We start from the raw sequence: 12,278 nt of genomic DNA, 5'->3' as shown, positions 1-12,278 counted from the left end.
AAGTAGTTTGTTGCATAATCAATATTGAAACATACATAACTCGCCAATCAAAATGCCAGCGTGCAGCGCTAGCTGATACGTCTTGACAATCAGACATGAAAAGGGATATTTTGAAAACTTTATGGAATACACGAAAATAATAGGTACCTGATAAATCAAAATTTGCGAGTGCGCAGCGCAAGCAGCAAATGTTGATAAAATTATTTAAACCATTAAACTGACATTTTTACAGAACACTTTTTAAAAATCAATTTGTAAATCACACAAAATAATGAAAGTTCGATTTCCGAGGTGAAATATGTTTTGTATATTGACTTACAAACTTGATATTTGAGCTCCATATTGAACAAGATATGTAAATCACCTAACAGGCAATGCGAGCGCGAAGTGCGAGCGAAAATGTTATATAGTGGCACGAAAGATTCTTTTTATTTTCCAAGTCTTCCCCTCATCTTATTTTATGCACTCGTCGTCCTTCTCTTCTTTTCCTCCTCTCTTTTCCCTCCTTTTTCCTTCCTTATTTCTTTCCCTTTTTTCTTTTTTGCTCCGCAAATAGGGGGGGGGGGGCTCGGCCCCCCTAGATCCGCCTATGGGGACAAGGGCGGGAAAATTTGACAAGCAAAAAAAAGGTTATCATCCCAAAAGTACGGTCATCTCGTCCCAACTCGTCCCAAAATACATGTTTTATTTCGATTTAGAATGATGCATTTCTTATCATCATAAAAGACAAAAAATAGTAGGGGGGACATTTGATATTGTGTCCCCCCTACTATTTAGAGTAGGGGGGACACGTCCCCCCTGTCCCCCCTGGGATTTCCGCCCATGTGCATATGGCGAAACATGAAAACTGAAATGATAATGATAACAATAATATAATGGTACTACTTCTACCTTTACTACTTCTTCTTTTACTACTACTACTACTACTACTACTACTACTACTACTACTACTACTACTACTACTACTACTACTACTACTACTATTACTACTACTACTACTACTACTATAACTACTTTTACTACTATATTACTACTATGTGCTACTGCGGAGGGACTAGGGATTGACGCTTGTTGAAAATATTCACGCACGATAACAAATACTGAGGATTTTTGGGATGTGCTTGTATTCTATATACCTCGGTTGATGGGATTTCCTTTCACTCCATAGTGATTCTGTTTAAGCTTCTTTTAAATCATATCACCCATGTGGAACAGTCATAGAATGGGTTAGAATACACAATATAAAAAGTTTCTTAGGGAATACATTGTGTGCTCCATAATGCACAAACGGGGACGGATAGGTGAACTCATTTTTGGTAAAAGGCTTACATGTATGTACTACAAGCAAACGGGTACAATACAGACCAGTTCGATATCTATCATGATGAAGAGACAAGACAGCAACGCATGCCTTGCCTGACAAACACCGGGAGTGAACCTGGGATGTAGGGATAGAGGAAGAATAATTTTGGACTGTTACTAGGTCGATTTAAGAAGGTAAAAGTATTGTCATATCTCCATATTATATGGGAATATATAAATATATGGTGATTTCTTTCTTCGTGTTATTTCTAAATTCACTTTCTACAGTTCCTGAGCAATATATGTCTCTTTAAATCAAGGTATATCAAACTACCGAAACTGTATTTATATTTTGTTAAAACATATTTGTTTTTAGTTTCTATATCCTAATATTCTAATCCTCTCTCTGTACTTTCTATCTATATCTCCTTTTAATTACCCTTTACTCACCTTTTCTCTATCTGTCTCCCTATGCTGTCTTTATCCTTCCCCATCTTCTCTTTCCTAATACTTTTCATTCATGCATGTACAATGTGCCTCATTGTAGTGGTTATAATTTGTGTACTTAATATTTATAATGTTCAATACAATGTATGATTTTGTTTACTTTCAACAATTCATTTCCTTGTATTATAGTAAGAAGTACTAGTAATTGTATTCAATTTATATCATTTCATGTTTGCACTTAAGTATTATTCTGTTATTGTAAATTGTACACATGTTTTTATTAAGCCTTTGGCTGCGAGAATGTTTTAATAAACCCTTATTGAAATATGTTTGTTTATTAATTTATTTGTGTGTGTTTGTTTGGGCGTAGACCTGGTTGCCAGCGAAGACCCCCTCCTCATTTTCGCAGTCCTTTCCAATTGACCGAAAAAAAGGAATCCCTGTGGAATTTAATGACTCCCAGTTGCATATATGACAATACAGTCAGATAACGACGCCACCCCATGACTGAACTCCTTCCCATTAAATAACTGCCCATAATTCCACGTCTATTTTTGTCATAAAAAGTTTCGACGAATTTACATTCCGATCGTCTCGTGTCTCTGAAACAAATAATCATATTCTCGAGATCTGCTTCGTTTGTAGTACCAACTGGTTTCTAGTATTGTTTCCTCGTCTGTATTGACATTCAAGACTACATTTCGATCCTGATTTGTTTACAACCTGTATTGAGTTCTTATATGACCATTGACCAACAGCATGTTGTTGTTATCATTCGTGAAATCTTCATGGGGCCTTGTATAGAGACGAATTTATTGGTCATTGACCCGAGCCATCCTTGGAAGATATTCCTGGTACTCAAGGGCGGTGGAGCGAAGTTCAAAGTGAGAGGGGGGGGGGGGGGGGCACAAAGAAAAAGGGGGCACATTTTCTTTCGAAAAGGGCAATATCTTAAAACGAAGAAAAAAAACAACTTATCTACAGTGGTGTAATGAGAAAAAAAATTGAGTCGTATCACGTAAAATTTGTAAGTTTCGAGATGAGCAAAGCGAACGAGCAAAAATTGTGCCATTTTGTGATAGACTTTGACATAATGTTCAGAAAATAATATCATATTTCACCCTTTTCTCTTTCCTTCCTTTTTTTTTTTCTTGGTCGAGATTTTTTTTTTGGGAGGGGAGGGGGGGGGGTGGAGGTTGGGTGGACAAGAGCCCCCGAAGCCCCCCAATCTGTACGCCACTGCTTATATACCCCACTCATATGGCTCATGAAACTAAAGGCACGAAGGATTATTTTTTCCCTTCCTAATAGTAACATATCAAAACGAGGATATTGTTTTCTTGTTTCAATTATGGGGCACTCGTTAACACATAAAACTGGTCCTTCTCAGGTGAAATTTAAGGGGCACAGAACACGATCGTGAAGGAAACTTTTCTTGGGTAAAGGGGGCACTGGTACAAGACAGGGCACCTATAAGGAGGCAAAGGGGCACTTGCTCACACATGAAACGGGTCCTTCTCAGTTGAAAGGGGCACAGAACACTTTCGTGAGTGGGCATTTTTTGGCACCGGTCTGATACGAGAAAGTGCACTTGCTAACACATACAACGGGTCCTCAGGTGAAAGGGGCACGTTCGGGTGGGGGCATCTTTTGGTAAAAATTGGTACTTATACAAGAAACGGTACTTGGTAACACCTAAAACGGGTCCTCCTCAGGTGAAAGGGGCACGTGCACGTTTGTGAGGAGGCATTTTTCTTGCGTAAAAAATGGCACTTTTTTAGTGCTTCAAAAAGTGTGGGGGTACTGTGCCCTCCGACCCCCAGGATCGCCGCCCCTGCTTGTACTTGTATATAGTCGAACTTTGGGCCTAAACATTTTGAAGGTTAGAAAACTATAGTGTAGAATCGACGTTTTATTGCATATGGACCTTTTATACACAAGCTGGAAAGATAAAGTTAATGTATAAAGCGTGATGATAACATACAGCATGTATAGAGATAATGATAATCATTTTCTGAGAACGAACCGTGGGATCGAACTGCGTGGTAATTATCACAAAAGATCCATAAATTTACATACCATTACTTAATGCAGTTTACGGACCTACCGTTCGATCAGGAGTTACTGTCAGGTAGGTTTATATATTTTTGTGTTTATTAAGAAATCGATGTTTTAATTACGCTTTCGTGATCGAACTCACGATCGAATTCACAAGGCGGGAAAGCTACCACTGAATCACAGTGTCCGTTATTATTATCATTATTGTTTCTTATCATCATCATTATTATCATTATCATTATCTTTATAATTAGTAGTATCGTTATCATCATTTAATCATTACCATAATTATTTTCATTACAATTATCATTATTATCATCATCATTTCCTTAATTATTATTGTTATTTTTATTTTTATCATTAGTAATAATTATTATTATCATCATTATTATTACTTTTATCATATGCATTATTAGTAATATTTACACCATCATTATTATTACTATTATTATCTCTATCATCATTGTTATAATCATCATGTTTTATCATGATTTTTTTCAATGAATTGAACTAGTATACAGGATATGTTCCGATTTAGTCTTCCCATGTTACGGAGCGTGGGAAATATATAATTTGGTCGTGGAAATGAGTTTGTTAAATAGCAACTAAAAAGGTAATATCAACATGACCCTGTATCGTGAACAACGATATAAGGAGATTGCCCACTTTGTTTGAAAGTTGCTGTTTGTACGTGGTGTCCGATAAATGAACCTATCAAAAACGGTCCAGATTCAATCTAAATTGTTTGTTAAGCGCCTCTCTAAATTTGTGCCAGGGCCAAGATTGATCTTGTTAAAATAATATTGATAGGGAGTTTTTCGCAACTGCAATGGGGACAGATCCAAGAGCACAGCAAAATGTATCGAAAATGTCCGTTAAACTACTGACAAAGTAACAACTGAAAAGTCTCTGTCGAAAATTGGTGAACCGGAATCAGTTTAATCCTAAGTTTTGGAGCTGACGATAAATTGCAAATGTGTCGCTTTAGTGCCAAGAGTCCATGACGAGAGTCCATGTTGATTCTCCAATTTTCGACAAAGACTTCTTGGTTGTCCTTTGTCATAAAGGGCATTTGACATTTACATTTCTCCGTACGGCGTGGAATGAACACCCCTGATGCTTTACAATCTGGTCGGGCTGGAGTTGGGTTGTCCAGTGCGACTGTGTTATAAAACTACTAGTCAAAATAATGAATTTTTTAAAGCTCAAACTATCCAAGAACATCGCAAATAACGATGTAGCACGCTGACTAAGGTCAACCTGATGAGTACTTTTTCGGAACATAAAGACCGATCTTTTCTTGTTTTTTTTTTAAAGTACACATCTTATAGGTTAACTCAATACGACCAGACAACGGTTCGTTGCCATGGAAGCTGTCACCTACATTGGGAAGGAAGAGGATGGCATCATCGTTATGGAGGAGCAGAATGGAGGTGACCACGTCATGGAAACTCAGAAAGATGCAAGGAGAAGAGCCGATCTAATTCTAAGCAAGATGGGGAGTAAGATGGCGTACAAGCTTGGCGATCGACCACCCTGGTATTCAACAATAGTCCTCGCATTCCAGGTGAGAATTTTAATTTTTTTATTATCAAACAAGTCATGTCGAAAGACTACGACGTAGGCTGGCAGAAGGACGTTACGATTATTCGTGTAAAATTCCCACCCCTGTTGGTCCAGCAAGAAGGGCGTTCCATTGAGATATCCAATGTAATACATCTATATATGGGGTGTGTTACAACCGATAATAGCGAGTTTTCGCAAACCTCAGGAACACGTCATTAGGGTCCGGTAACACAAAAGTTAATGATTAATCATACACTCGATTTCTAAGATTGATTGCACATTATAGTCAATAGAATCAAACATAGAAAACTGTTCTACAATTATTGCTAAGCTTTGTTTTACAGGCCCTATAGATATGCTTTTCGTGTGCAAAATTCTTTCATGCGACACCGTGCATGCATTTCCGCTTTCATGCATTTACGACTGATCATCAGCGTATGCCCGCCTGAGACAGCGGCGGGCCGCTACTATGGCAGCTGGCTGGAGATATGCGAAACGCTAGCGGCCTACATGGGAGATGGATAAGAAAGTGTTTTTTCAAACAAATCTAGTACATTTTTAGTGAGGAAAAACTTACGTAATGAATTAAGGCTTAGATATAGATCATTACAGCCCATCGAATCGATATTGCATCAATTATTTGTGGAATGTGGATCACTGGCAATTGATTCCATGGGTCAGATCACCTCTCCAGACGAAACCATTTCGCTTGCGTTGATATGTACACAGCATATGCAATAGGCCTATCCGTCTGAAAACCGTACGAATTTGCTGGGTTTTTTTTCTTTTGCTCTCTCCTCCTTATTTCATCACAAATGAAAACAATAATTTTCATTTTCATCTTCAGAAAGTAAGCAAAATGCGTTTGATCTACCCAAATAGAATCGTGGACCAGTCTTAAGATGTGTAAAGGCCTTTACGAAGAGTTACAATGGATTCAAACTGCAATAAACTGAAATAAGAGATAGGAATTTAGGATCAACTGCACAATGAGTTTAATTTGTACTCATCGCAATTCGCCGTTAGACGAGACGCTGTTCTTTACGTTGACAGATTATGACACAAGTCGTTTTACACGTGTTTATTGACATGTTGATTTCATCATGTTTATGGCTGCCTTATGTCATCTGAACAGATGAAAGTTGATTAAGGGAGCCTGACAATATTCTAGCCTAACGAACGCAGTACGTGCCCGGTGATTTATGCCCAATAGGGGAAATGACTCTTGACATTGCCTCTGATCGGTTTGTCTCATAAAACCTATTTTTAAAACTAGGTATTTTTTATTATTCATCTTTAAACACTAAAGGTTATTTACACTGAATCTTGGAATCAAATAATATTTTTTATAGTCATTTTTATACGATTAACGAATAGACATAAGTTATTCAACGAGGCGTTAGCCGAGATGAATAGAGTGTCTCTTTCAAAAAAAATAGTAATATATGATAAATTTGTATATAGCGCAGCCACTTATATACTCTACTGCGCTTTGGTTATTCCATTGCTTATACTACTTAATAAAAATGTTGATCTACTTAAAGGCTTCCCTACAAAGATGTGTCTTCAATGTTTTGAAAACATGTACTACTGGGCCAGGGCCCCTAGGAACAATTTGTTACGGGGGTGCTGCTGTAAATTTGACAAGCAAAAAAAAAAAAGTATAAAAAATGTGCATTGAAAAATGAAGGTCATTTTGCTCTTGACGAATTTGACAAGCCCCCATTTTTGTTACATTTATCAATTTTCCACACCTACCAGAATTCCAGAAGTGCTGCCCGTGCTGTCTGAGGAAAATAATACATGTAACACCCCCGCTTCCCAGGGCCACGTCGCCCTCGGAGGTTATACGTTTTTTAAATGCTGTTAAACCATTACCAATGCTGTAACCACTTGGCACCGATCATATATATTTATTAAAGGGGTACTCCGGGCTGAAAATAGTTAAATGTATATAAACTAATGAAGTAAAAAAAAATTCACGGCGCAGAACGCAGAGTCATAAGAAATGGCATAATCTGATAATAACAAACTTATTGATTTTTTTATTTAACATTGTGAAAAGAGTTATACGTACGCCGTCATAATATATAGATGGGCTCATGAGGTCGTGCTCCCACCTTCCCTTTTCTGTTAATGAAATTAAAATTATTTGATGTTTTCATACAATCGCCAATAGGGAGGGGTGAAAAATAACTTTATCTACATTTCCCTCCGTGTTTTCCTAGATAGATTATGCGAGCACGAGCTGAGAAATTTTGATATTCCGATCTGAAAAGGGGGAAATTTCACAAGAAATAGATCGCATCTTTTCGATGATGCGAGCTCGAAGTGCATGCTATCTGAAATTATTTAATTTTCCGATCTACGATTATTCGTAGGAATTCATGAAAAGATATGTATCTCATTAGTTAATTGGCCTAACGAGAGTGCGATCTTTTAATAAATATTCATGCCTGAAAACGGAGCATTTTAAACACCTTTTGTAACCGTGAACAGGATGTGCGTCTTAATGAATATTCTTAACTATCAAGGCGCGCGCGAAGCGCGAGTCGATTTTTTATATACTAATATGAAAAGGGTATTTTAAGTAGTTTTTTATAGAATGAATATTGAAGTATACATAAAATGCGTGCACACAGATCTATGGGTTTTATCAATTAGACCTGAAAAGGGATATTGTTCCAATAGCCGACGGAACCTATAGCTGCTACACCAAATATATTATCGTGTAAGTAAAATATTCAACCACTGCAAGAGAGAGGTTCATATAAGTATAAACAGACAAAGTGAAATATAATCATCTTCACATCTTTTTTTACAGACGGTTCCGAAATAGTTGAGTCGGAAATAGGTTTCTGGTGTATCATTGTAAAACAACTTTTAACCATTAACCAAAAATATATTACCTAAAGTGTCTAGTGAATGAATGTACACGTTTTCATTTCAGATGACCATTCAAAATTTGCTTTTCTGACGGCCCGGTCATTTCTAAATTTTATGGGATTATTTTAAAACAAAAAATACCATGGATAGGCCTAAAATTTTGTCAGTACACATTACTCGATATTGCTCTAAAATGAGACCAGTGTGCCTGTGACAAGAGATTAGCTTAATTGCTTCTTGAACTTTACTTGTTGGAATATCATATATGCCTTGCTCATGTTGCTTATACCAGGTTTACTGCAATTACTTAATCGCAAATCTCAGTCTAGAGAAAACTGAACAATTAAAACGACTCTTTGCTTTGATTGTAAACTCAGACACCAATGATGATGATATAATATATTTCGCTATGAACTTTTGAATTTGTGGTACATTGTACTGCTAATATTTATAAAGAGTAGATTTAACTGAATTGGTTTTCACAAAGGTCTAGGACTTTTGTTTACAACCATTTTCTGTTCTTCAGATTTGGAGTGTTGTCAATAATGAGCATATGGCCACAACAATAATCATTTGTTTCTGAGCTCTTTTCGACAACAGTACTGTTAAAACTACTGCGCCGGTGTTTAAAGAGGACGACCACATCAAGCATTGTACAGTACAGTGTGTCCCACAAAAAATGTCAAGTATAATGTGAACATTACTAAATCCTATTGTATATGATTATCATAATCGTAAATTAACATTTTTTCATACAACTGGTTTGAATGTCATGCGATACGATTCATTGAGCCTTCTTTCAGAAAACTTCTCAATCCAAGTTTCGTTATTGCGTTGAATAAACTACGCAGTCCAGAGGCGTACTGTGGGTCAAGACATGGGGGGAGCAGCAAGAAATTTGAGTCACTTAGTGGGCGCGCGAAGCGCGCACAATTGCCAGGTATATACTGACCCAATAAAGATATTTTAAAGATTGTGCCATTAAATGGATAAGTATATATCACTGATTAACTAATGCTAGCGCGAAGCGCAAGCTGAAAAAAATGATATTCAGACCTAAAAAAGGGACATTATAAGCAATTTTCTTAAATCATGATACGCACCTGTCTCACTAAACAAACGAAGCGCGAGCTAAAAATGTATTGACCCCAACTAAGGACATTTTAAGGATTATTTTTATAGGAATTCATAAGAGCATACATATCTCACCATAGTCATGTAATGCGAGCGCCGAGCGCTTGCTGATTTTGTTAATTACACTTACACACATGCAGCCCTTTTTGTAGTCATATGAACATGATACGTATTTACTTATCAAATATTGCGAGCGCGAAGACCGAGCTATTTTTTTTTACATTTAGACCAGAAAAAATTACATTTTAAGGACTGTTATAAGGAATTCCTAAAGAGCAGACATATCTCACCTATTCACTAGTGCGTACGAAAGCACGGACGGGAATGTTTTATATTCAGACCTTAAAAGGGGCAAATCACTTAAGTAGTCATGAAAAAGAAGCAAATGTCACTACATAAAACAATTATATATCGAAGTGCGAGGAAATATATTTTGTGTATATTGACTTAAAAACGGGATGTTTAAGCACGGAATTATATCTCATTTAACAGATAATGCAAGCACCAGGAATGATAAACACATAGGCCCTTAGGAAATTATATTTCATAAAGTTATGAAAAAAAAAATCTTATGTAATATAATATATAGAATATAATACATAATATACAATCATTTCTTCTTCTCCACTACGCTTCTTTTTCTCTCTCTCTCTTTTCTCCCGTTTTTTGGGGCCAGTCGATGGGCGGGGGGGGGGGGGGGGGGGGGGCACGTGCCCCCCGAAGTTACGCCACTGACGCAATCCAATCACTTCTTCACTACCCTTAGTCACTGGCAAGCTCATGCTCGCCCTTTATTTAATGATTTATAGATTCTTCATGATTTTGATTTGCATAATCTATTAGTACAGTACATTTAGATGACCTGCGTAATAATAACCTATCTCACTCATTAGCACATTATTGCAACCAAAATAATTGAGCACAATTATCCTACTAGACAGAAGAAAGGCCAACAAGTAAATATTTCACGACTAAAAATTGTCGCTTTCCTTTCTACATGTAGGTAGCGATTTCAGGGACCAGTTGCATAAAACTTTTGCCATAAAAAAAACTGTTTTAATGTATAAGTTTCAATGGCATAATTTTGTTTGCCAGAGTTTTTTTTATGGCAAAAGTTTTATGCAACGGGCCCCTGGAATAAAGTAACACTTAAAATAAAATTGAAGAAATCAAGAAAAGGTTTTAGGAATCCTCTAAAAAGTTATTTGCTATCGTAAATTCACACCGCCAACGTGTAATTCTACAGTATATAATTATTACAACTAACATACTTTTTTAATAATGTTAATGATAACCCTTTACAATGATTATATTGCAGTTTCATGTTTTGTTTTCCTCTTAAATGTGTATTTTGTAATATTTGTGGGGCCAGGCTCGACTAGCACTTGTGCTATTTTCTTGTCCCATTAACCATGTTTTTTTTTAAATTTATTAATACATGTGTAACTGTTATGTAATTTGTTTCATAACCTTTAAACATGTGAACATTGTTGGTAAATAAATAAATCAAATCAAGTAAAAACGTCACCCTTTCCTGACCCGTTCAACGGTACACTATGGACGGTACGTGTGCAACGGCACGAATGTTTGACATTCAGCCTCTCATTTTCCATGTTTTCCCTAGTTATTCCCAAATTCATTAAGACATGGGGGTTCGGGCTTTTGCTCACGCTGGCCCTGTTCTATGGAATGATCTTCCCCTGGCAATTCGTGAATGCACTTCGATTGACACATCTAAACGTTAATAAGACTCGTCTATTCAATGCTTCCTACTCTTAATTGTTCCTGAATCAATTACTATCATATTTGTACTTTTTCTTTCTTTCACTGAGCCTTGGGCACTCTGCCGAGTGGATTTGGCGCATTAAAATCACATATATTTAATATTATTATTATTTGCTAGCGTACAACAAGCTAAGAAGGCGTTGTACACTATTAACTGTCTTAAAGTTCGAACTCAAAGTGCACAATTTACTAGAAAAGGAAACCCCAGTCCCCAAAAAAGCACTAAAACATATGGGGATAATGTCAATGAGTTATATTTGGCTTATGCTTGCTAAAATATGATGGTTCTTTTTGTTTTCTAATGAATATCCCGAAACCGACACTCCACTCCAAATATAGATAACCCCTAAGCTGCCAAAGCTCGTCATAGTGATCTATGTGCCGTTCCAATTGCACGAATAGTGGTATGTTCACTCATGCATATTAAGTACCCATGTAATATACCTGGCCAAGGGTAATTGTCTTACTGATACAATAAGGGTTAAAGCCATGGTCACACCGCCCGAACTTTGTTGGAGCGTTCCTTGAACGGTAAGGAGAGGGGTCGAATTTCGACAACGCTCGTCACCGCACGCAAAATTTGAAAAAAAAATCGAAAACACATGCGTTGCCTTAGCAGTGCACCGTTGAAGCCGGCGTTGGTTTAACGGTAGCGAGCGTTGGTTTAGCGGTGACACCTCCATACCAACGCCAAACCAAAGTTCATTATTGCAATGGATCGATGCTTCAACGCCCAACACCGTTCCAACAATCCCGTGTCCGCTCATGAAACTCTTACAACTGCTCCAACAAAGTTTGTGCAAGGTTTTATCACCGCAGCGGTGGTACAGCATTCAAGAATTCTGCGTTGGCCTAGCGGACCCAAGCGTCCGGGAACTTGCGTCTGGCGGTGCCAAACTTTGACTGAGCGTTGTTGGAGCGGTGGTGAACTTTGCCGGAGCGGAAAATTGCCCGCTCCTCACCGCTCGCAATTTTTTGCGCAGCTCAAATATTTCGGAGCGGTAGGAGGGACCATCAGCGGTGGCCGAACGTATACGGCGTTGCCTTAACGGTGGCCAACTTCTGTTAAACGGTGGTGAACGGTAACGAGCGGTGATGAT

The 12,278-nt window shown here is 37.5% G+C and overlaps 1 protein-coding gene across 4 annotated transcripts in view; it reads left to right on the top strand.

Moving 5' to 3' along the window:
- LOC129272071 (solute carrier family 23 member 1-like) overlaps nt 1–12,278 on the top strand; it is a 34,387-nt gene that overhangs the window by 4,386 nt on the left and 17,723 nt on the right. The window contains exons 1-2 of one of the 4 annotated variants that reach the window (XM_064106258.1): nt 1,270–1,497; nt 5,125–5,374. In XM_064106258.1, coding sequence (XP_063962328.1) covers nt 5,174–5,374 — 201 coding nt within the window. In that variant the 5' untranslated portion in view covers nt 1,270–1,497; nt 5,125–5,173. Of the gene's footprint in view, nt 1–1,269; nt 1,498–3,681; nt 3,881–5,075; nt 5,375–12,278 lie in introns of those variants that run through there. The other 3 variants (XM_064106257.1, XM_064106259.1, XM_064106260.1) reach the window with 3 other exon arrangements.

This window comes from Lytechinus pictus, chromosome 11 (assembly GCF_037042905.1).
Source record: "Lytechinus pictus isolate F3 Inbred chromosome 11, Lp3.0, whole genome shotgun sequence".
Lineage (NCBI taxonomy): Eukaryota > Metazoa > Echinodermata > Echinoidea > Temnopleuroida > Toxopneustidae > Lytechinus > Lytechinus pictus.
Note: the sequence above shows the minus strand (reverse complement) of the source record. Positions and strands in the feature narration are given on the sequence as shown.